The 26,702-nt window shown below is 42.4% G+C and overlaps 1 protein-coding gene across 1 annotated transcript; it reads left to right on the top strand.

Annotated features, from left to right (window-relative positions):
• Positions 1-5,305: 5,305 nt before the first annotated feature.
• eno4 (enolase 4) lies at positions 5,306-26,399 on the top strand. Its single transcript, XM_063491133.1, has 13 exons — positions 5,306-5,473; positions 8,179-8,328; positions 9,880-10,037; positions 10,331-10,446; positions 13,402-13,568; positions 13,643-13,771; positions 13,955-14,023; positions 15,077-15,241; positions 15,395-15,520; positions 15,643-15,817; positions 18,572-18,633; positions 25,634-25,751; positions 26,275-26,399. The coding sequence occupies exons 1-13, from the start codon at positions 5,306-5,308 to the stop codon at positions 26,397-26,399; spliced, it is 1,728 nt and encodes a 575-aa protein (XP_063347203.1).
• Positions 26,400-26,702: the final 303 nt, after the last annotated feature.

Genomic DNA, 26,702 nt, shown 5'->3' with positions numbered 1-26,702 from the left:
AATCCATTTTATTTGCATCTCGCTTCAGCCCACACACACACACACACACACACACACACACACACACACACACACACACATACACAAATCCCATATCCTCGATTAAGGGGATTTAGGCAGCTTAAGCACGCGTGGAGAAAACATAGGTGTGTACGCAGAGAAAGCACGGCTGACAAATGACGACATATGAGTGCGTTACAGTGGTTTAAAAAATCTGCATTTAACAAGATTGTTTAAAACATGTCTGTGGACTCTTAAGCCTTTTGATAATCTGCAGTTGCCTCATAATTCATGGGAATTATAACATTTATGGAAAAACTGCTGACTTATTACACGTTTAAAATATTTCGTAAGCCGTGTGTGAGAGAGCTGCAGAATATTTGAACCCGTGACAAGTTTGAATGTGTTGGCATCATAATGATGAGGATCACTAATTTAAAAAATGAGATTACAGAGAGATGCCGTCCTGTTGTGACTGCAAATAGCTGTTTTTGCTGTTCTTTATTCTGCGTGTCCAGAAAGCAGAAAGCTGGCCACACACACACACACACACACACACACACACACACACACACACACACACACACACACACACACACACACACACACACACACACACACTCGTGTACTTTCCCACACAGCAACATTCAGAGGAAATGAGTAGCATCACATCAGCGCTTCACCACCACAAACGAGTCTTGTGTAGATATCAGCCTGAGACTGTCGAAGCTCACCAGTGTTCCCATTCAAGCCACACCTGGTAAAGTTTGAAAACATGACTAGGGGATTTTAATTAGACGCAATTAGAGAAGGCGACCATGCAGAGAGCTGGGCGAGCCCCCTGCTTTTTTTCTTTCTTTTTTGGGGGGCTGGAGGGGAAAAATACGCTAATTAGGCCGGACTTTTATTCGTGTGACCCGTGGAGACCCTGCGTAAGCTGTTTAACGTCAGCACTCTGATAATTAAAACGCGAATTCGTTTGAATGATCCGTGTTTGTTGACATAAACAGTTACCATCCCATTCACTGTGATGGGATGAGTCGTCTGTGCGACTCTGAATGGCCTGTATGAAAGGATGATCAGCAGAGAAAGACAGAACACTTGTACAGTTTAACATTAGAAAGATCGTCGTGCGTTTTTTCTTTACATAAGATAAGCTTCCCGAACATTTTATTCGTTTTAAAACACACCAAAATTTGGCGTAAACTGTGATTTTCCAAGAAGCTTTGGGTAGGACTTCCATCCTCTGGCCAAACCTCCGGGGAAGAATATATTCCTCATCCTGCCAACAAAGCCCGTGTGAGGATTCCCAGAGCTCCCTCAGTAACTGCGAGCTGACGATTTCAATGGGCGCCAGCACTTTAAAAAAGACATTCAGAGTTCTAAGTGACAAATGAGCGCTAGACACTTTTCACGCAGCACAATTTCATATGCCATTTGTGTCACTTAGCCCAAACTAGTCATCACACGCGAATCATTTTCGTGGCAGCTGCTGTTGTATCTCTTTTTTATAAGCCCGCAGGCACCCTGCTGATGTAGCCTACCATCTCCGAGAGGACGAACAAAAAGGAACGAATGATGGGCCTATTACAGTCTCAGATGCGAGAGTGTCCAGGAGGAGGCTGGGCTCGGCTTCATGGGCACAGAGATGGACATTTTTAGGAGCTGGTGTGTTAAAAGTGTTTCAGTTTGACAGTCCTGGATGGGTTTTAGTTTGTTTTACTTCTAAAGGTTTCGCTCCAGGCCTGATAGATGAGGTATTTAACATGTGAGATTCATGGCAGTATGCAGTGTAACTGAAGAGTTTCTGATTTTCAGTGAGGACACGTTTTTAATTAGGGCAATAAAATCAGTAGGTTTGAGTTGAAGAACAGACCTGATCTAAAACTGAGATTTAGAGCTGATGTTTGATTGAACGAAAATGTTTTAATGAGCAGAAGTAAAAGGTTCAAATGATTTAACCGCAGAGAGGTGGCTTTAGAATACGACACGATGCCATCTCTCCATAATTACTGTAGGTGGCATAAATACAGTTCTGGTACCATGGACACCGGATATGCTCGGTGAGGGAACCAAGGCGGCCCTTTGCTGCCCCACCGGAGCTGCCACAGAGGACTCCCGGACCGTCCGGTGAAAAAGAAACGAAAAAATCAAACTAAATAAATGATCGTTGATCTCACGGTCTTTATTCTGTTCTGTTCTTTTCTTTTACAAAAAAAAGAAAAGAAATTACACACACACACACACACACACACACACACACACACACACACACACACACACACACACACACACACCTGTATCTATAGTCTTTCATGCACCGTGTGTGATTTGTTGGTTTATTAGAAGGATGCTGGTAATCTGTAATCTATAATAGAGATGACATTAGACGTGGTATTTGAAAAGCCGACATCTGATGGAGAAAACCCGAGTGTGGACCGAGTTATGACGCGCATACTGAGGCAGGGACAGGTGTGTTTATGTATACAGCAGTTGAACCGTAAACCTCATTCTGTGTCCATGAAGGAGCTCTTGACTCTCTGATCCTTCCTTATTTATGTGGAAGTGATCCGCGCCACTTGCTGGAAATGTCACCCTTGGCCGTCGCTGCAGACACGTTGGCTCACAAAGCCACGAGCTGCGGCGACACGAGCGCGCACAGCAACAGCGGAACCTGTCAGATCTTATGTCACTGCTTATTGCATGTCCCGTGTTTATTGCGATGCGCGCACAAAAGTCCCCCTGTCTTCTCCCTGTATTAAACCAAATTTGACATTTTTCAAAATAAAAGCATCTGACGGCAGGCTCACACTGGATTCTGTTTGTTAGCAGAATAAATGGACTACAGCTGAATTTGTTGTTTAATGATGAATCAAAATGTTGAATACAAAGAGAAAACGAGCCCCGGGCGAACCCCCGAGGCGGTCGTACAAAGAAAAGTATCTGTCCAATGGGATTTCAAATCCAAAGTTTACTGTGGAAGTGTGGGACGAGTAATGATGGTGATGATTACTGCATCCTGCGCTTTCAATATAAAGTTGAAGCAATAGCGAGGGGAGAGGCCAGCAGAGATTTCAGCATAACTTGGCCATTGTGAATATTTTTTTCATTTGCTCCTGTATTTTTGTTGTCAAATATTTCTGATGTTAGGAATTCTGCCGGCCCTATACGGCCTTGTTGGCATCAGTGGTGAGATTGAATGTTTGCGAGTTCAATTCACAGCCGGTAATAACTTGACACTGGGCGTAATGAAACGCGCTGGGGTTAAGGCCTCATTCCAAATATTGTCCTGATCATTTCCCAGACCGCGAGAAAATATTAGAATATTATCATTCAGCAATATTCCGATTAAAAATTAAATTAATTAATGAAGTTGTTTGTTTGTTTGTTTTTTATTTTTGTTTAACGTGGCGCATAGCTGACCTCCTCTGCAGTCGGGGGAGATGGGAAGGGAAAACTTTTTTACAGGTTAAGGGAGGGACAATCCAATCTAACATGAAAGTATTTTATCGCACGTTCTTCACAGAAACAGCTGCTTTCTTCCCTCCTGTTGGGTCATTCATTTTTCCTACGGAGGCAGAAACACAAGGAGAATACGTCAAACGCCAATATTCGTTTTTTTCATCAAGTCTATCTGATCACTAATATTGTTTGTTTTTCACTTTGCACTGAGCCATTTCTCAGCATGCTCATCCTTTCATTGTGAACGGCTGCAGGTTTCCTGTTGCAGACTGCCATCCTCTGCTGCACTGACGGAGCTGAGGCAGTTCCAGTGTGTGTGACACTCTCACTAACACAACTCAGACAATTCAGCAACAGCAGAAAGAGCGGCCCTGTGCTTCATGTGGTACAGCTGCTATACGGCCTGTCAATACGTCCAGCTTATTTTATGGTTTAGTTTCATATCTGCTCAAAACAGTTTGTAGCAAATGTGTGTTTTTTCTTTAAATTTTTGACATGCTGGTGCTTTACCTTCAATCCAACATGGAAACCCATTAGTTTGATATTTCTTTGTGTGAGATGTGACTGTAAACAGCTCCTGTTCTTATTGTGTCATTTAATGTCAAATCTATTTTATTTTCTAACCAAGCAAGCATGATGTCATTGATAAAAATTAAACTTACCGCGATGTTAATTTTTCCTAATAAGATTCATTGACCGAGTTGCTACTTGGTCAAATCTGTCCTGGGGCCGTACTTTAGAACACGAAATAATCAAAAACATTACAAATTGCATCTATACATGTAAGTGCAAAACTATTTTGTTGGTCATTCTAATACTTTATTAGGGCAACTTTCCGATGGAAGTTACTGTGACCTAGCTTATCCTGTACGTACTCTGCACATTCTTGTATGATTTATTTTAGAGCAGACTTTGCAGCTGGTCCATGCAAATCCAGAACACAAATTCAGCTTTTGCTGCTGGATTTACTGAAAAACTTTGTAAAAATCAATCAAAACTTAATTCGTTTGAGTATCATGCAGACAGGTTAGCATGTCAAACTTGGTGTGGTAATGTTTTGTCATCGATTGTGTATCAAACAGGCCACACAGAAAATTATTCAACATGTTTGCTCTGAAATAGACACACGTTTGTTTTCCTTACACTCAACCAAATACCAAACAACAACAGTCACCTCAAGTCACTGTATATAATAAAATAAAACCCCTATGATAATAATAATAATAATAATAATAATAATAATAATAATAATAATAATAATAATAATAATAATAATAATAATAATAATAGATTAGCCCGTCATGGAATTATAAAGGGACTTGAGGTGACTGTTGTTGTGATTTTGCACTCCATCAATAAAACTGAAAAATTTAAATTGACACTTGAAAATCTCCCAAATCACATGTTTGTATTTGTTAGTGTCAGTTTACCACAAATACACAGAAAGATTACAGATATTGAACTACATAGATTTGTAAATTGTTCTGGTTTCACACTGAAATGCACAGACTGAACAGCATTTGTAACCTGCGTGACTGTGCTGTGTAAGACATGATACTACAATATTAGTGTACAGCTGTATATTGTTACAGTGGGGAACACAAAGTAATCAGTCATTAACTAATTGATGAGGGATCGTTACAGCCATCCCCAGTCTGCAGGAACGGGACGAGCTCACACAGATAAACACTGTCACGGGGAAATATCTCCAAGTTTAATCCACGCTAACCGGTTATTCCGTCTAACTGAAAGAAATGCAAAAACCTGGCCTGCCGTTGTCACGTGAACACAACGTTTCTATGGTAACAAAAACCACAAACCACGCAGCGAAGAGGCTGGAAAAATGTCTCAGCGAGCGTTAAGTAAACGTGTTTGCAAAGAGAAGCGGGACTTTGACGAAATGAAAAACGCCGCCGCGGAGTTTTATCGAGTGAGCAGAGTCCCCCAGGACATAGAGCGAGCTCTACACGAGCTCTTCCTCCACCGGCCCGCAGACCTGCACGGGTACCTGGTAGGACTGTTGGCCTCTTTCTGTCTCTGTGATGTTAGAAAACAAACAAACAGAAGCAGAAGGTTGTTTGAAGTTTATTTGTTGTTCTTCTGTTGAAGGTGTTTCCTGTTTTTAAGCACATATGAGGTGCTGTTTGTCACGGAACCGTGTGTGACAGCAGCGTGACGGTGTGTCACAGTCAGCCACAACGAGCAAACAAAACGACTGTACATAAAAGATAGCCCCAGCCACCTGACGTCACCTGTTGGTTTCCTTCCTGTGACGCATGAATCAATTAGTTCTTAGTGAGGTTTGAGTGACTATTTCAGTAAACACACCCGATTCAGAAAGTTGGATTTTTAACACTGTGTTGAAATATTTTGTCACTGGTGGGAATCATGTTGACTAATCCAAGTCAGTACTCTTCCCACTATTGGGAAGCAGACAGCACATAGCACACAGCTATGTGCTGTCTGCTCGTTGGTCAGTTGAAGCAGCTATGCCCTTTGCTCCAGTATCCTCTAAGACTGTTTTTGTACCAGGCTTTAAATACCAATAGCACGAAGGTGTTTTTCAGGTTGTAAAATTTGCCATTTGAACATGGGAGTCTATTGACCCACTTTTTGATTCAGCCTACCCATTAATATTGACATCCACTGGTGATACACTGGTGTCATGCCGCTCAGTTGTGCACCACTCAATTTTTCTAATTTTGCAAATATACTTGGTGATGCAACTCCTGCAACCAGGTGAGGCCTCGAGTGTACAGTCGGGTCTATTTTTACTGCCTTTTAAATGATACATGAGTGCAGAAGCTCAGAGATTTTCCACAGGCAAAGGTGCTGCAGCTTGCAAATCTAACAAAGAAAACCCCATGAGCTATAAGACGAACTTAGGACTTATTATGTTATGCTAACTAGATTATGTTGAATGCACAGTAATTAACTGGCTAGCTCCTGGCTAACAAGTGCCACTTAATGTTAAATTAAATGCAGTGTATGCAGCCTTAGTCTTGCAAACTTAGAAGATGTCAGTGTGTATTGCCTGGTTTCTTTTATTGCAATATTGACATTATGTGTTAAAAGGCAGAAATCTCAGTTTTTATCATAGTGTAAGGTTAACATGAAAACAGACACTAGTGCTCAAGTGTCCAAAGGCTTCTTTGTTGTGTTCTCTGATGAGATTACAGTTGTTCTTTCACTACTTTCAAGTTATATTGAATGGAACATGATGTGATTTTGTAAATCATGTTCAGTCTAAGAGAAAGGATGGTCAGCCTGGGTACAGCCATTAGCCCGTGACAACGCATTGAGCACGTTTGATGCGGTCATTGTGAAAACTTCATTTTTCCGTGTCATGACAGTTTTAAACCATACATGTATATCTCACAGTTGGGTGTGTTAATATTTCAGCACCAACAAATGAACAATGACAAGACTCATTAATCTCTACAAGAGTCTGATTCATGGTGGCCATTTAACAGCTAAGGCAGCATGCTGGAAACCACATCGCACACCTGAAAGAACCAGAGTGGAAACACAACAAACATTATGAGCACAAATATAGTTTGGAATGACAGCGTTAGCCCGTTTCCTCTGCTGTTTTCGTGCTGTTAGATGTCAAAGGCCTATAAGAGCACGTCCTGTCATAAATGTTAGTTTGATATCAAGATTCTTTATTCGTCACATGCATAGTTATACAAGTATAACCTGTTGAACCCGTGTAACCTGACACGCTCCTCGACTTGTGCAAAAGGGGGGAGAGAGGAAGAGCATTATACATTATACACATTAGGTGAACGTGCAGTAGTAGCATGTATGCAGCAAGCAGGTGAATTCTGGACATTAAGTGAATTAAATAAGAATAGACAATCTGAACATTTTACAAAATAGACAATATGAACATATTTAAAATTGAAAAAGAATTTGAAATGTACATTGTGCCGGTGGTGATTGTGTCACCGGCACAATGACAGAATTAACAGAATTGTTAATTGACAGAATTAATAAGGTTACTGCAAACACTCCAAGGTTTATTCAGTGCTCTACTGTGGAGCAGTAAACTTTACGAACGAGGTCAGAGATTGTGACGGTGATATCTGCAGTCGCCTCTGTCAGCTTTGGTGATTTTTTAAGAACTTCCAAGTTGTCAGACTTTTTTGTGCTGTTGGCTTTGAAGGGCATGTAGACCACCACAGTGGAGACTCACAGTGTGTAGATCAAGCTGAAGTCACTGAAGCCTCAGTGTATTCATAAGAAGACACATGTAAATATTCATTATCACCTCACAGTTAATCTTCCCCAAACAAAACGTCAGTGTATGATAACGAGCAGTTACAAACAGTCTGGTGTTTTTACCCGGTAACATTAGTAATGTGGCTTTATGTGCGTTCTTGCACATATTTGTAGGCACACTGTGCATATTTGGTTCTGTAAAAAAATGCAACAAGAATTGTAGTTTGGCTACATGATTTATTTTGTGTGCAAGCACTTCCTTGGCTGTGAGAGTGTGGCCACTGGTCAGCATTCAAAATGTCACTGCTGCTTTTACAGGTGAATTTAAAAAGTAAATAAAACGTGTTTTTAATGTTTTCTACACATGTTGTATTTACTCTGTAACTACTGAACCATACTATCATTGATGGTAAGGAGGAAACAGAATTCGTTAAATCACGTCACTCTGGCTCAGATACTGCGAGGTGTTTTTAACCATAACCATCCCTTCAGGCGGATTACTTTGCAAACCTCGCGGCACCACCGAGAATCAGCAGAGTGAAGGGACGGCAGGTTTATGATGCGAGAGGACGACTTTCTGTTGAGGCAGAGGTCTACTGTGTTGTTCACAACAAGGAAAAGGTAAAAGTCATTTGTCTCATTGTGGCCTTTAACTGGTGAACTCAGAGCTTTCTTATGTGCTTTGACTGTGGCTGAATGTTATATGGATGAGTTTGGAGAACAAGCCAAAGGGTTGAAGAACATGTTCGTCATTAGTGCAGGAGCAGGGTTTGTTTGGCTATGACGTATGACCTTAAATCAGCTCCCAGTTTAGTGAACAGATAAAATGATTGTTACCCTCAGCCAGGCTGTCACCCTGCCAGGTGGCCCTGCACTGATAACTCGATAACAAGGCGCCTTGGAATTTTGAAATTCATACCACAGAGGCATCGCTTAAAAACCTCAGACAAGTTTCAATTTTAGTCACCTTGACTGTCAGAGGTCAAGTTTTCCAAAAATCTTGTAATTGCGATAACTGAAGAAGGAAGTCACGTAATATTTTCAAACATGCATCTACTAAACGTCTGAGGGGTCGCACTCGTGGCCACCAGCATTTTCATACATATGAGTTTACCTAGTGCGAGTTTTGCACATTTCTCTTGCACTGTCTGTTCTGTCTGGTGTTGCACTGTCTTTGTTTTGGGTTTTGCCATTTTTGCACACTTGCACTTGTGCAGGCTGTCTGTCACATGTAGCGCATGTAGCATGGTGTTGGAGTCACTGTGTGCCACTGCACATGGTTAGAATGACAATAAAGCCACTTGACTTGACCTAAGAGGAATTCATTGTGTGATAGTGCTAGAAAGTCTGACATTCATCTAAACTCCACTGGTACTGGTTAATACAGCAGTACATCTCAGTGTACCCGGTGCCCAAACAGTCACACTGAATGTTACCCACATGGCTAACCTGCAGCCTCGTTCCTCCTAATGAGGAGAAATGAAATGGTTGAAATGATATGAACCCTAACACCATACTGCTGGAGGCAGCGCAGGTAGAGGTGATTGTGCAGGCGCAGCAATTTCTCCACAGGTATTATCACTCTGCACTCCAAGTATATGTTAGTAGAGCATTAATGAAATGTTAGGTTTTATTAAATAAATACAAATAAAATAGGAAACACTTTGGTCATTCCATATTAGAAAAAACAGAGTCAAATAAAAACAAATTTACAAAGTAACTGTTGTACGTTGGATGCCAGGGTGTGTGGCAGAGCGCTGTGAACCAATCCTTCACTCACGTGCTCGCGCCAGTGCTGCCCACCTCAGTAATTCTCTTCATTCCACCTGGTGTTTCTCTGCTCGACGTGGGCCTCCAGCTTCACTTGGGTGGTGCTGCACCCTGCTCAGCTCCCTGTCCCCAGACCTGAGGGCTTATTCTTGTTATCAAGCTTTGTATGCTTGTGCACTAACATAACCGTAGTCAGGAGGATTTTTTCTGTCGTGCAAGAGAACAGCAGCGCCTTTTGCTAATCAGCCATATAGTTCATTTAGATTTTATATGTCACCTAACGACAGGAAAAGGTAGATGATGTCATTTCTTAGCACTTTATACTGAGAGGTAAATACCCTGCAACATAAGAACTTTTACCTTGTACTAGTAAATCACCTTTTTCACCCTTCTGAAGGAGTCCTTCATGTTTGTGGTGTGTAGAGCATGTCATCAGCTGCTGTTTCGAGCCACTTGGTCCCTGAGAGTCAAGAGAGGACTGAGCATGTGATGGCTGCTGTGCTGTGGATCAATGAGCCTCTGAACAGCATGCTGAAAGACCGAAATCCTTGTGACCAGTTAAAAATCGACGATATACTCAGGTAGCACCTGATACTACTTATTAGTAGTACTTTATTAGTAGTATTTTTCAGTGCTATTTGTCACCTTAAGGAACACGTGTCATATCATGTTCAGTCACAAAAACCATTTAACACATCCGTCTTAAAGTGGCCACTGAAGCCAGGATCATGGACATGAACTGGGAGGTGTAAGAAACAGATTTCACGCTGTACTTCTCTTGCTCTTTAGAAAATCTTCCTTAGGAATCAGGCTTGTTAGGGATTGTTACGTTGATTAAACCACATTTTTATTTTGCTCATCTGAAATGATGTAGCACTTTCTTTATGGACCGCTGTCTGGAGGAAAAAGAGGTCCGGGACAGGGAGAGGCCTGACGTGATTCCCTCTTCATCTCCTCCACAGACTAAAGAGAAGAAGATCATTAATAAAGGTGAGTGGTAAGTCCTGCCCTGAGCTTGCTGTCTTTAGTCATCAAATGTATATATGCACACATATATATATGTATATATATATATATACATATACATATATATATGTATATATATATATATATATATATATATATATATATATATTAGGGGTGCAACGATACACAAAATTCACGGTTCGGTTCGGTTCGATACTTTGGTGTCACGGTTTGATATTTTTTCGATACAAAAAAATGTTCATGCCTTTTTAATTTGTCATTTATTAAAATTATAAATATATATTTTAACTCAAAAGTACAGTTTTTAAATTTAATGTTACTGAAACAACAAAATAATAAAAACAATAAATCTATCTGATCGAGGAATCACTCATCTTTGGAAAAGAGAGTTTATTACAGAGAAATGGCTCTTTCCAAAATAAAAGCTATACTATACGCTTCTTCTGGGGTATATTCTCAGCAGCATATTAAACATATCAGGTCCCCATAAGGAGAATCATGTGCTAACGGCTGTCTAAATGACTCGGGTAAAGTTTGTAGCATGCGTGCTTGTTGTTTTTGTCTGCTTCCACTTGTCTTTGCACTAGGATGATGTCGGAGTAAATGTGCAGTCATATTCGTTGTGTTCCCACTAGTGCTGTCAGCGTTAATCTCGTTAAAATGACATTAACGCCATAACGCGGCAAATCTCCGTTAGCGAGTTAACACGTCACGGGAGTCGGGAGAGCGTCAACACGTTAACGAGCTAACTGCGCTAACGCACTAGTTCCCACCAATTGAGCATTGCGTGGCACATCCGACATACTGTTTTACTTTTGTCCATGACGCGCTTACCATCAGGGTCATGCTTCACATGAACACCAAGATAGTTCCAAAGGCCAGATCTGAATGAGGGTGGGGGAGGTTCAATTTGCCATGTTGCAACGAGCTTAGCTTCTGTCTAGCTAGCTTGCGCTGCGCTCAGTGGATCTGCACTCGACAGTGCAGCCTAGGCGGAGTAGTCGAACGCAGATCCACTGAGCTCTCAACACAGACAGCATCGTCAGAAGAAAAGTTGATAAAATAAATAAAAAATTTTGTATTGTTCGATACATATGCGTACCGAACCGAAAGCACTGTATCGAACGGTTCAATATCGATACGAGTATCGTTGCACCCCTAATAAGTATATATATATATATATGTATGTAGATATATATATATATATATATATATATATATATATATATATATATATATATATATATATATATACATATATATATATATACATATATATATATATATGTATCTATATATATATATATATATATATATATATATATATATATATATATATATATATATGTATATATAACACATAACCGACAAAAAGAGCTTTTAATTAGGGCTGGGTATCGTCACTGATTTCTATAATCGATTCAATTTTGACTCAGACAGTCAGAAATATCACAATTCTGATCATTGATCAGCACAGATCCATATTTTATGTGTGTGTATAAAACAAAGCTGACACTGTGAGACTCCATCAGAGGTGTGAGCATCACAGCAGAGGCCTTTATGTCAAAGTAACTGAGGATAAAACAGAAAAACATGACGGAGATTTTCCTGGCCTGGCTTTTTATAGCAGGTAAGAAAACCATGAATCAACATGTGAACATTGCCTGATGCTGCTGAAGTGAAGCAGAGTTACAGAGGTTTGATTACAGACACAGCTGAGCAATCATTTGTAAAAGTTTACACATCTTTGCTGTTAAACAGCAGAAATCAGACTTTGTTGTCGGAGGTCATTTAAAAAAAAAAAAAAAACTGTGGCCAGCAGCACTGCACACAGCAGCAGACTGGTGCGTACTCGCAATGAATAATGCAGAAAACAGAGGTTTGATGGTAAACTGGTCTCTCTATACTCTGAGAGAGAGAGCTGTGCAGGAAGTGAGATGTTATGGTGGTGGAAGCAAAAAACAGCCAAAGTCAGAGGGAGTTCATGACGCTGTTTATCAAACGTGAAGCGTAGTTTGATCTTCTTTTGCTGCTGGTTCGGTGAATTTTGGTCAGAGTGATGAAACCTGCAGCTGTGAGATGTCTGGAAAATACGTTTATATTTAAAAATCGATTCAGGATTTAATCAATCGATGTCGCTTTATTGAAACTAAAATTGATTGGAATCGGAAAATTGATTTTTTAAACCCACTCCTACTTTGAATATTTTGACGTTGTTGTTATTCGACAGCTTTCCTTTCATTATTAGATATACTGGCACTCTTTATGAGGCAGTAAGTGAAAAGGTTTGTTGTGTTTGCTGTTAGGAAAGGATACAAAGAGGCACCTGAAATGGAACTGGCACATGTGGATTTATTTTCATCCTGTTAATCGCTGTGTTTTCTCCCTCCGTCTCTCACTCTCTGCTTCACAACATTCAGTTTAATACAAAACTAATAATTTGTTATATCTCACACACAGTTTTTCTTCTTGTTTTGGCTGCTCCCTTTTTTGGTCACCACAGGGAATCATTTATCTTCATGTCATCCACCCTTTGCATTACCTTCTCCTGTCCTCCTTCAAACTTTGACTGTGTGCTCAAGCTTTCTTTTAGTGTAAACAGGAGTTTGTGAGCGATCAGTAAAATTCAAGTTCTCGTAGTCCTGCACCTTTTGAGCCATCTTGAATCAATTCTGGGGTCTTATTTGGTCCAGTTTTTTGAAGCATTACCCTAAAATTAAACCTTTCAATGTTTTGGTCACTGTGTTATAAAAATTGTATAAAATCACCACTGTGGTCAGATTAAAAACAAAGAAACTGTGAAAGAGTTCAGAACCAGACTGGAAGTTTTACTTCTCTCACCATTTCTTGCTCTTGTGGAGGTTCAGGTTCTTTCTCTGATTAATCTTAGGTTTTTTTTTGTCTTTTTCAAGCCCAAAATATGCTCCAAACTCTTTTGGGGTTTTTATTATATTACAGGTAAAAAGAGCATCGTGGAAAAGCCATTTCCTGCAGTGGAACCACAAAAGCCAGTTCTACATGGAAGCTTGGCTGTTGGCTCAGTGTCACTGGCTGTGGCCAAAACTGGGGCACAGATACAGGGCATCCATCTGTACGAATACATAGCAGCTCTGAGGAACCAAGAGGTTTGATAATGAAAACACATACTGGATATTCGACGCTGGAAACAACATATAATAATGTTATTCATTTTGTTCAGCCTCCGGCACAGTTTCACATCCCTGTTTCCTTGGTGACATTGCTCAGCTGTGGCAAGACCTCGCCGGGAAAACTGAATTTATTGGAGGAAGTGATCCTGATCCCCAAAGTGGGACAACAAGTCAAACAAGTACAAAACAGAAACCTTTGGCTTACCTCTTCCTGTTGTCATCCTCCATAGACTAGCTCACAGTTAGTGTGTAGATCTCCGTGTTTGCAGTAGATTATTTGTAGGTCACCTTGGTTTCTTTATATTCTCCATTTTTCACTCTATAGTTTATAAAACATACTGAAATCTGAACTTCTTCCACAGATCATCACAATGGCTCTTGAGGTACAGAAGGAGATGATGAGAATAATGAACACTTTAACCAATGGCGGGGTGAGGGACATCGCTTTTTATTAATTTTAAGAGTAGGCGCTGAATTCAGCAGATTGTATGAGGGCAGAGAATGCACACGGCGGAGGCAGGATTTAGAGATTTCCTGAAAAATATAACAGAGAATTGTATTCAGTGTTCATTGTTAAATTTGAAATTAATGTATCTGTGCTTATCTAAAGATCTAAAATGCTTCTTAAATGATTCCTCTATTTACCTTTGAATGGTTTATGCTGCATTTCATTTTCAGCCCTGCTAAATGACCCCTAGAACTTTAAAAAACAGAAGAGTGGAGAGTGGGAGTTTGACACTCTTGGCTTCTAATAACCTTGCGATGAGGACTATCTCATTCAGATATACATTATTAATATATACTTGTCTATTTTCATTCACGTGTAGCTTCAGCTAAGCTGCTTTGCAGTAAAAATATCTAAACAAAAACATACTTTCACCAACATTGTCACTTTACAAGTACCATGTTTGGTTAGACCACCTTCTGCCCTCACAGTTATTTCCTTTATTTTTCAGTAAGGTGCTGAAAGCAAGTCAGAAGTTTTAGTCTATATTAGGATGATCTAGTCTAATTTTGATGAGCACCTTGCTCACTGCAGCTTCACTCTCCTCTTCATCCTCTGCTCCACAGTTGGACTCGTTTTGAATTCAGACATGTAGTGATTATCTGCTTACAATTGTTTAGTAAGTGGCTAATTATAGTTACTGCTTTAACCTGGCTGTTCTTTCTGGCCTCTGCCATCTACAAGCCATTTTCATCCAAAGAAGAGCTGCATTGGATGTTTTTTCTTCTTCTTCTCCTTCTTTCTTCTTCCCCAGATTGTCTGCACCAAAAGTCATGCCATATTGAAATTCAATAAAATCAGCTTTTGTCTCTATTCCAATTGAACCATAGCAAGTTCTACTCACCATGTTTACATGCCTAAATGCAGCGAGTTTGTGCCACTGATTAGCTTTACTGAGTAGGTGCACCCAATAAAGTGTCTCATTAGTTGTTAATGTATATATAATAGTTACTTATGTGAACCATGTGCTTGCTCCAAGGCCAGCGAAGCATTTGTACGTGACAGCGGGGCCCTGACTGTCAGCCACGAGCGAGCAGAGCAGCCTCTGGATCTGATCGCTGAAGCCTGCACCAACCTTGGAGTTCCACTGGGCACACAGATCCATTTAGCTTTGAACTGTGCTGCTCATGAGCTCATGGACCCTGTAAGTTCACCAAAAATAGTCAAACACTTTATGGAAAATAATGTGTTGGCATGTTCTTGTGAACTTTTTCAAAGCAAATACATCATAAGCACATCAGTTTAAAAAAACAACAAGATTTATCGTCTTCTTGCTGGATTCTCTAATCTCTTGTAGTCTAAAGGGAAGTATGAAGTTGCAACTGGAGTTCTGAAATCGCCCGATGAGTTAGTCGACCTGTACCAAACCCTCATCAGCAAATACCCAGCAGTGGTGGCTTTAATAGACCCATTTAGGCAAGAGGTAAGCAAGACTAGTAAATAAATCTTGGACTATTTCTGTGTCTTCTCTAAATATAGTTTTGCTGTCAACAAAATGTTCATGATTGCTGTGTATTCATGTTCCTGTGTCTGTTAATTCATAAGGACAGAGACCAGTGGGAGAAGCTGAGCAGTATGATTGGAAACTCGTGTTCACTGCTCTCTGATGTCTCCTACAAGTCACAGGGACCTCCCCTTCCTGGAGTCAGAGGCCATATCTTAAAACATATCAATGAGACAACAGTCAGTGACCTGATCCACATGACATCAGAGCAACAAGGTAACAGCTGGAGAAGAGAAAGATGGCACATGGATGAATGAAGCAAACCGCATAAAGTGCAATGAGTGGTCAGGTAGAGTAGAAAAGCACTATGTAAGAACCAGTCCATTTACCAGTTACATCAGGTACAAGTACCAGTGAACAACTCAGTTAGTTGCAAAAATGAAATGTTTGCAATAGTAGTATTCCTTATGCTTCCTCTTCAACAGTCAATGATTCATGGTACAATGCATCTGGTACACATTTACACACAGCAGACAGTGATGTTCATCTCAGGTTCACTGTTAAAAATTTGCTGACCTTACTCTCTTACACTCCAAACTGAGTAATATACAGTAACCTGATCCAACATATTCTCTCTTTCAACATCTAACATACATGTAAAATACTACATACTACATGCTTCTTGGTGTAATTCAACATGCACAGCTATGACCTAATATTGCATCTTTCTAAATGAGGATTGGATTAAATAAAAAGCCTGTACATCATCAGAAGGGTAAAACTAACCAATCTCACAGTGGTCTAATCCTGCTGTCACAGCTGGTCAGGCTGGACTCAATGCAGGACTCTGAGTCATACAGGTAAAGGAAGGTTTCTTTACAGAACCACCAGGTAAGATATATACATATGTACAGTGATGAAGGATCACGGCTCCAGAGCATCCAGGGCATCCAGGGGATCCAGGGCATCCAGGGGATCCAGGGCATCCAGGGGAGGTCCAGGGCATCCAGGGGATGTTCAGGGCATCCAGGGGATGTTCAGGGCATCCAGGGGATGTTCAGGGCAAGGGTAACACGTCTACACTCCTCTTCACACATTCTGTGACTCACACGCTCACAGACTCACTCCACACTGAAATCCACTCACGCTCACGTTCATCCAACAGGGTCCACAGGAAACAAGAAGGGTTCCAGGAAGGTTGAGGTAAGTACAACGATCCAATGAAGAACATCACCGACATGTAAGGGTTGAGCTGAGACACATGGAAAAGAGTATTTCTGTGCATGCTCCGAGGACGCTTCAACTAGACTGAGACAAGGTTGACCATGGAGTCAATCTCAAACTGCCCATTGAAGTTGGGAGCCAGTTTCCTGGGCTTGATTCAGACTGGAACGTACTGCGCTGAAAGCAGTCCATCGGTTTTCCATTGGGCAGCTCAGGTGGCTCTCCAGATGTGGCGGTGCCTGCGTAGATGATGTTGAACAGAGGGAACCATACGCTCACTCTCGACTGTTGGGAACAGCCGCCGTTGGTAGCCCTGTGATGCGACAGCCCGGTAGCAGAAGACGTGAGGCTAATATGGGCATATTCGATGCAAGTGAGGTAAGAACTCCAGGTGCTCTGGTTGGTGGAGGTGAGACAGTGAAGTGCTGCCTCCAACTCCTGGTAGGTACATTCGGTTTGTCCATTAGTCTACAGGTGAAATCCCGAAGACAAACTAACCTTGGCTCCGACTGCCGGACAGAACCCTTTCCAAACTCTAGAGTTGAACTTGTCCCAGGTCTGATACGATGTCCAAGGGGATCACGTGAAGTTGAAAGACAGGTTTGGTAAGGATTTGGGTGGTTTCTGTTGTGAGGAAAAGCCACGAAATGTGCTGGTTTTGAGAATTGGACAACAATAGTCAGAATTACCATATTTCCTGCAGAAGGAGGAGGCCTGTCATAAAATCAAGTGCGATCTGAGACCATGGTCGTCCGGAGGTCGGCAGAGGTCGAAGTAGGCCTGCAAAAGGAGAGGTTTGAGGCTTATTTTGAGCTCAAGTAGAGCAAGCTAAAATATGCTCCCTGGCATGCCAAGTGTAGGCCACCAGGCGTTCCAGGAAAGAGATGGTCTGATTGATGCCTGGATGGCAGGTGAACCTCGCCATGTGGTCCCACTGGAGAACTCAGGACTGGACCAGGGTTGAAACGTAGAGCCACTCGGGCGGCCTGGTTCTGGGATCAGGTTTGTTGCACTGTGCCTCACAAACTGTGGACTTTATCCCCCAGGTAACAGCTCCGATAACATGAGGAAGATTGAGGACTCCTTCAGAACGTCCTCTGAGGAAGAAAACGGCTGAGACAGTGCGTCGGCCTTCACATCCCGTGAGCCAGGCCTGTAGATGATAGAGAACTGAAAATGTGTGAAAAACAGTGCCCACCTGGCTTGATGGGCGCTCATCCGTTTTGCAGTTTGAAGATACGCCAGGTCCTTGTGATCAGTCCAGACTATGAATGGCTGGGGCGTTTCCTCGAGCCAGTGATGCCAGGGCTAACTTGATGAGGAGGAGTTCTCTATCCTCCACATTGAATTCACGAAAGAAGTAAGCAAAAGGATGTAGCTTACCTTCATACTGCTGCGAGGTGATTAAAAGCGGCCTAAGAAGACTGACCCCACTGAAAGGGAACCTTGGGAGAGGTGAGTGAGATATTAGACGATCTTACTGAAATTCCAGATGAAGCTGCGATAAAAGTTAGTTAAACCCAAAAAGCATTGGAGCTGCTTTCAATCTGGGGGTTTGGACCAGTCGAGTACTTGTCGGACCTTCACTGGGTCTGGTTTGATGTTCCCCTGCTCAGTAATGAAGCCCAAGAAGGAGACTGTTTCCATGTGAAATTCACATTTCTCAGCTTTAACAAATAGCCGGTTTTCCAGCAAATGTAACACCTGTTTGACAGTCTATACGTACATAAAAATATTGGAAAATATTGCCACAATGGTGCATTACTGTAACAGCTAACTGTCTGTTTGTGTCTTGTTGGCATACAGGTTCTGTGTTGATGGGAACTACATGCAGTGAGCCATGCAGTGAGGATTCTTTGTCAGATATAGTAAGTCTTCTTCCTGGTTTCTGAGTGATGCTACCATGGTGGCGAAGAGTGTCAATGTATATAAAATGTCTGTATAAGCAGACGGCAGCCATCTGCTTATATAGACATTCACATTAAACAGAAATTTACATGAACTACTTACATTAAAAGTATAGCCAAACCCATAGATTTAAAACAGATATTCGTCTACAAATACTGACAGAATTTCTGCATGACAGTGCCTTAGCTGAAAAATGATAGGTGCCCAGTAGCCTCGCTTTGTGTGTAACCAGAATGCAACCAGCTGGTAACCAGTTGAGTCACACTATTGCACTGACCAGTTTCAGAAGTATTGTGCTTATCAGCACAGACTCACTTAGAATGATTTCCATTTCATGGCAATATTTCCGCATTTCCAAATCATTATAATTTTTTTTCAAATATTATAAATTAAGATCAGATACCTAGCCCTTTATTTGTCACGTGCAAATAAAGGGATATCTATTTTAAAGCTCAGGAAACTATTTCGACAACTTGCCAAACAGCTAAAAGAGCAAATGAGAGCAGGTCCAGGGATATCCACTACAACCTGAGATTCTGGCAAAATACATTTATATTTAAAAATAGATTCGGGATTTAATGAATCAATATCGCTTTATTCAAACTAAAATTGATTTGAATTGGGGAAATTGGCTGTCTCAGTCCCAGCTCTGACAGGATGACCAAGACTATTGACTCCCTGTTCACCCTGCAGCGATGTTTGGCCTGGAGGCAGCTAAACTATTACAGCAGGCTCAAGATAGTCATTGCTGTGCCAAGGAGGTGTCAAGGGGCCTCTCCAGGAGATCTAGCAGTTCTAGAAGGTCTAGGGCTTCCACACATCAGCCAGCTTCTGAAGTCCCAGACTTACCCTCGGACCAGGCCAACCAGGCCAACCAGCCCCATCCCTGTCTCCCCAGCGCAGGGCGACTTGGTCAGCTCTGGAGGCAGACCCTTGGTTGGTGTCTGCCTTGACTGAGGGATAATGCCTGCTGTTCTTCCGTAGACCTTGAATAACCATCTTGATCCTTTCCTCAGTGAGCGACCCCCAGCAATTCCAGATACTGCGGGAAAAACTTGGCCCTCTTGGGAAAAGGTACAACACAGGAAGTGGATGCCAATAACTAACAAGCTGGGTTCTTTTCCCACTACTTTTTAGTTCTTAAGCGGGACAGGAGACTTCACTCAATTTTGGATTTCAAGGGGTCTTAACCAATATCTTTGGCCCCTAAGATGCAAGATGCTGATGAACCCGGGGGTGAGGCAGGCTGTCAAAGCCTGATGGTTTGCCACCATCAAGCTAAAGTATGCCTACTTCCAGATTCCTATCTGGCAGGGGCACTCCCCTGGCCTGAGCCCAGGGGAGTGGAGACTCCATCCGCAGATGGTCGACCAGATCTGGTGCCACTTTGGAAGAGCAGAGGTCGACCTTTTTGCCTCCAGGGAGTAAACAAATTGCCTACCCCTCACCCTAACCCACCAGGGCTGCCTACTCCTTTTGCTGGGGACTGTTTGCCTCTTGATGTGCAGTCCACCAGTTGGGAAACTGGGGCCACAATTGACACCACCATGCAGTTTCTGCAGTTTCTGCAAACAAGCACTGCTCAAGTGACCTACTCAAGTGCCCTGAGGGTCCAGCTTGAAACCTGGGCCCCCCGTAGCCACTTACCAAGATTACTTGTCGTGCCCTCTGAAGATCTACTAGATGATAGGAGTGCAGGTCTACAGACAATTCCTACTGCGACCATCACCAATACTAACCAGCTGATCTACACAATACAGTGGCTTGCAAACGTATTCGGCCCCCTTGAACTTTTCCACATTTTGTCACATTACAGCCACAAACATGAATGAATTTTATTGGAATTCCACGTGAAAGACCAATACAAAGTGGTGTACACGTGAGAAGTGGAACGAAAATCATACATGATTCCAAACATTTTTTTACAAATAAATAACTGCAAAGTGGGGTGTGTGTAATTATTCAGCCCCCTGAGTCAATACTTTGTAGAACCACCTTTTGCTGCAATTCCAGCTGCCAGTCTTTTAGGGTATGTCTCTACCAGCTTTGCACATCTACAGACTGAAATCCTTGCCCATTCTTCTTTGCAAAACAGCTCCAGCTCAGTCAGATTAGATGGACAGCGTTTGTGAACAGCAGTTTTCAGATCTTGCCACAGATTCTGGATTGGATTTAGATCTGGACTTTGACTGGGCCATTCTAACACATGGATATGTTTTGTTTTAAACCATTCCATTGTTGCCCTGGCTTTATGTTTAGGGTCGTTGTCCTGCTGGAAGGTGAACCTCCGCCCCAGTCTCAAGTCTTTTGCAGACTCCAAGAGGTTTTCTTCCAAGATTGCCCTGTATTTGGCTCCATCCATCTTCCCATCAACTCTGACCAGCTTCCCTGTCCCTGCTGAAGAGAAGCACCCCCAGAGCATGATGCTGCCACCACCATATTTGACAGTGGGGATGGTGTGTTCAGAGTGACGTGCAGTGTTAGTTTTCCGCCACACATAGCGTTTTGCATTTTGGTCTCATCTGACCAGAGCACCTTCTTCCACATGTTTGCTGTGTCCCCCACATGGCTTGTGGCAAACTGCAAACGGGACTTCTTATGGTTTTCTGTTAACAATGGCTTTCTTCTTGCCACTCTTCCATAAAGGCCAACTTTGTGCAGTGCACGACTAATAGTTGTCCTATGGACAGCTTCCCCCACCTGAGCTGTAGATCTCTGCAGCTCGTCCAGAGTCACCATGGGCCTCTTGGCTGCATTTCTGATCAGCGCTCTCCTTGTTCGGCCTATGACTTTCTCCCTGACCTGTCTGGTGTGTTCTTTGGACTTCATGGTGTTGTTGCTCCCAATATTCTCTTAGACAACCTCTGAGGCCGTCACAGGGCAGCTGTATTTGTACTGACATTAGATTACACACAGGTGCACTCTATTTAGACATTAGCACTCATCAGGCAATGTCTATGGGCAACTGACTGCACTCAGACCAGTCCCCACTTTGCAGTTATTTATTTGTAAAACATGTTTGGAATCATGTATGATTTTCGTTCCACTTCTCACGTGTACACCACTTTGTATTGGTCTTTCACGTGGAATTCCAATAACATTGATTCATGTCTGTGGCTGTAATGTGACAAAATGTGGAAAAGTTCAAGGGGGCTGAATACTTTTGCAAGCCACTGTAGCAGCAGTGATGAGTGAGATGCTTGGTTTCAAGAGTAATAGCCACAAGGAACAGTACCTTCCATGGAGAAGCCCAAGATCAAGGTAGCACGGAGGGAAATTGGCCAACTATCAGAGTTGCAGAAAGGTGCGAAGAAGGTGCCTTAGAAATACAGCAATCAATCAATCAATCAAGGCTTTATTCGTCACATGCAGGGGGGCCCTGCAGTGAAATGGGACCCCCCCCGACCTTACATACACACACAGACATTACATGGGGATACAAGTCGGAGATTGGTAGCATTGGAGAGAAAAAAACATTGAAATGTACATTACAATGGGAAAGTACAAGAGGAAAAAAAGAGACCCCTTCTCATGCTGTGCTTCCATGGTAGGACAGCATGAGAACAGGAAACAAAAAAACTCCTCTGCACAAAAAAAGCACATAAATGTCCACAACCCAACATTGGGAAGACGTAACAAGCCACACGATAGGGTAATGGGTAAGGAGCAATGTGAAGCAAACCCAGCAGCCGCCTCGCACAGCGCTATCTTATCCAGCGCGGCACGTAGACCCGCCATGTTCCCCCACAGGAAACAAGCATCGAAGGCATTTGTAAAGGAAGAAAAACACGAGACAAGACAAGGACATAAGCGGCTGAGCAGGGAAGATAGGGGAAGGAGGAGAGGAGAAAAGTGCGACCGCCTTCGCTGAGAGCCAAACGAGATACCTGATGCCTTGAACAGGGGAACAATATGAAAACAGCCCCACCAAGACTGGAGACAGAGCAATACTGGAAGAGCATATGGGAGAAAGCTGTAACCCATAACAGCAATGCTCAGTGGCTGGTGGATCTAAAGCAGACCACAGCAACTGCACTGAACAGGGTCCAGTAACCACCACAAGCGCAGAGAAAGAGTCTCAAGCAAGAAGAGTTGGACAGCACCAGGCCCTGAAATGATTCACGCCTACTGGTTGACTGTAATCCATGAGCCTCTGGCAGCACAAATGAACCAGCTGCTAGACACACCTGGAATGCCTAACTGAAGGCCGGACAGTCCTGATCCCCAAGGACCCCAGAAGGGACCAGTCCCATACAACTACTGGCCAATAACCTGCCTCAGTACCAGAAGCTCCTGTCAACCATCATAGCGGCTAAGATGAATAGGCACATGGCTCAATACATGAGCAGGGCACAGAAAGGAATTGGCAGGAATACCAGAGGAGCAAAACATCAGTTGCTGGTAGACAGAGCAGTCGCCTGAGACTGGATGACCAGGCTGACCAGCCTGTGCACTGCCTGGCTTGATTACAAGAAGGTCTATCACTCGGTGCCCCACAGGTGGATCCTGGAATGCCTAGAATTGTACAAGATCAACAGGACCCTAAGACTTCATAAGGAATTCAATGGGGATGTGGCGTACAACATGTGGGATGATATCAAGCTGTATGCCAAGAAGGCACGGGACATCGATTTACTGATCCACACCACCAGAATCTACAGCAATGACATCGGAATATCATTCAGACCGGAGAAGTGTAGTTGGATGTAACGAAGAGAGGGAAGGTAGTCAGAACTGAGGGGATCGTACTTCCAGAAGGCAAAATTGCAGACATTGAGGGCAATAATAAGTACCTGGGAATCCCACAGGCAAATGTAAACCACGAAGATGCCGCTAGGAAAGCCGCAATCACCAAATACCTGCAGAGGGTCAGCTGAGGAGTCAGCTGAATGGTAAGAACAAGATCCAGGCTATCAACACCTAAGCCCTGCCCACGATCAGGTACTGCAGGGGCAATTTATATCTATATCTATATATATATATCTATATATATATAGATATATATATATAAATAGTGATAACGCTACACACCTGTGGAACTTCAGGTTGGGGGTTTGACTCTCGACCAGGGGGGTCTGTATCCAGTAAGGGTCCCTGTCAGATACATAGATCAGATACCTAGCTGGGATAATAAGCTGGCCAAAGGAGGAGATAGAAGCCAATGACCTCAAAACAAATCCAGCACCATGAGACTGTACGCTAAGCAAAATGGTGGAAGCCGGGGACTGGTGAGTGTTAGTACCATAGTCCAGGATGAGACAATGAACATCCATGAGTACATCAGGAAGATGGCCACAACCGACCGCGTGCTTAGAGAATACCTAAGGCAGCAAGAACCCGAGACAGAAGAAGAGCAAGGAGAAGAACCAATCATGGAAGGACAGGCCCCTGCACGGTATGTACCACCGGCAGATGGAGGAGGTGCGTGACATCCAGAAATCCTACGAGTGGCTGGACAAAGCCGGACTGAAAGGTAGCACAGAGGCACTAATCATGGCAGCACAGGAACAAGCTCTGAGCACAAGATCCATAGAGGCTGGGGTCTATCACACCAGGCAAGACCCCAGGTGCAGGCTGTGTAAAGATGCCCCTGAGACAATCCAGCACATAACTGCAGGGTGCAAGATGCTAGCAGGCAAGGCATACATGGAACGCCATAACCAAGTGGCCGGCATAGTGTACAGGAACATCTGTGCCGAGTATAACCTGGAAGTCCCGAGGTCAAAATGGGAGACGCCCCCAAGAGTGGTGGAGAATGACTGAGCTAAGATCCTGTTTCGTCACTCATCCAAGTGACTTCTTCAGTCTTGCAGTCAGCTGAGACTGAACAAGTCACCTGGATGAGTGACGAAATGTTTCTCCCACTGACAAACATCCAGATGAACAGAATAAACTTTTTGGGAGTATAGCTACATCTATCACTACGCCCTTCTTCCCCTGCTTGCCCACATGTCCTATGTCCAGCTGGTTAGCCATCACCAGTTTTTTCATGTGTGTATGTGTCCCACAGGATCTTTGTCAGGTGGTTGATATATATATATATATATATATGTGTGTGTGTGTGTGTGTGTGTGTATCAGTTGATATTTGATTTATATCCACCATTGTTTTCAAGGTCAGCTACAAATTTATCGGTCTAAAGTTGAAACAAAGCTTAATTTGGAAATAATTTAGAAACTATAATTCTTATAAGTGTGGCGTGTATTGTCAAGAAAAAAAGGTGAAACAATAAAAGTGTGGGCTTTGTAAATACTCCCTGGAGCGTGAGGTGCCTTGGCACAGGTTTGTGCTCTTTGGGTGCTTCTTGTTACCTTTTTGTCTTTGTTTTAGTCTATTTATGTGTTTGCATTCATGTAATGTTGTCTATTTCAAAGTTTTGATGTCTGAGACTGATAGTGATTAATCATGACAAAATAGTAAGGTTATTGTTGTGTTAATTTCAGAGTGGTGGATATAGGTAACCATGTTACAATTTATTATTAACATCAGTTGTATTTGAGAATGTTAGAAAGATGCAGTTTGCTATGATGACGAGAACAAAACAGTTTTTCGATATTCAGTTAATTCCTTTGGTTAAGCTCAGAATTGTCATATTACAATATGACAAAAAGCAGAAAAGAGAATAAAAGATAGTCCATTCTTTCCTTGTCGGCTGCACAAAAAGTGACCAGAGACTGCCATTGGACTACACACTGCATTTTATTGTATCTATTGTATGATGCTTCTCTGAACTCCATTTTAAGCAGACTCATGGAAATGAGTAGTATCTCAGGTAACAATTGAAAGGAGGATTGTTCATTAAGATAACGAGATCAAATATCAAGTAATAAAAAACTGGACCTGTACAAGGGTCACTAATAACCCTGCTGTGGAACTGTTCATCTGTTTTGATTAACAAGCAGTGTAAAGAGATTAAATATTGCTGTTTGTGTCTCAGACTGTGCTTTTCTCCTGATTCAGGCTGTGGGTCTGGGCCTGCACTATGTCAAACTGGGAGGTCTAAGTGGGGCTGAGAGGATGACTAAATACAACCGGCTGATTTCTATAGAAGAAGAACTGGCCCAACAGGGAATCCTTGGTAGGTTTTTTTTTCAGCCTTCCTTGTGATTTTTTTTTGGCTGGACAGAGAAACAAGGCCAGACAAAGCCAGAGAGAGAGAACGGTAGTAGTAGTGTCTGGGTTTGGGAACACGTCTCTCTCTTACTGCTGGATATGAAAGGACACGGTGTGTGAGGAATTGTACAAACGCGTGTTTGTGTGTGTGTGTGAGTGTAAGAGTGAAAATCCCCTGCCTTGGATCTGTTAATTGGCCACCTAATTACACACAAGGACAAATACTTTCCCATCCATCATTTCTGAAAAAGCAGGCAGGGGCAGCAGAGGGTTAATGAGAGATGAGTACATGTCTGTCTAATCAGCTGCCATAAGCTGGCATTATTCAGCATGTTTATCTGTGTTTAATGTTTGTGTTCATTCTACACGAAGTGAAAGGGTTAACGTTCCTCAGCCGCAGCAGTACAAATGCTATTTCCATCCAGTTGTCGTAGGTGTCTACGCTCCAGCTTTTGTACATTCACTTTATTTAATTTTGTCTCATCCAGTCTTTAAGGAGAAGCACCCTCCTCCACTGTTCCCTGACAACCCACATAAGCATTCAGGCACCGCAGAGGGAGCAAGGTCTGGATTGGAGGAACACAGCTCACATCTGATTCAGGCACATCTTTGAAGGTGTCTTCATGATAATATAATATATTTACCTTTCACAATTCAGTTTTGCAATTAACACCACCTGTAATAATCTGCTGAGGTGATTATAACCGTTGTGGATCGATCCAGGGTCACCATTGTATGAGCACCATCCTGCTATGTTTACAGCTCTGAAAAAAGTGTCTCTAACAGTTTGAAATATGAGTTCTTGTCAAAAAAACGTCAAATATATTTACATTTTGAGTTTCAGACTGGGAGGAAATCACACACAGTGCTATGTACAATGATGTCATTTTAATTTGAAATAAAAACCAGAACGATT

Source organism: Pelmatolapia mariae, linkage group LG13, assembly GCF_036321145.2.
Source record: "Pelmatolapia mariae isolate MD_Pm_ZW linkage group LG13, Pm_UMD_F_2, whole genome shotgun sequence".
Taxonomy (NCBI): domain Eukaryota; kingdom Metazoa; phylum Chordata; class Actinopteri; order Cichliformes; family Cichlidae; genus Pelmatolapia; species Pelmatolapia mariae.
Note: the sequence above shows the minus strand (reverse complement) of the source record. Positions and strands in the feature narration are given on the sequence as shown.

Bases quoted from the DNA above. Each gene is read 5' to 3' on its own strand.
- eno4 (XM_063491133.1), top strand. From the start codon at position 5,306: ATGTCTCAGCGAGCGTTAAGTAAACGTGTTTGCAAAGAGAAGCGGGAC. The intron at 13,772-13,954 runs GTACAAAACAGA...CTTCTTCCACAG, and splicing joins TGGGACAACAAGTCAAACAA to ATCATCACAATGGCTCTTGA. The intron at 25,752-26,274 runs GTAGGTTTTTTT...TGTCTCATCCAG, and splicing joins GGCCCAACAGGGAATCCTTG to TCTTTAAGGAGAAGCACCCT.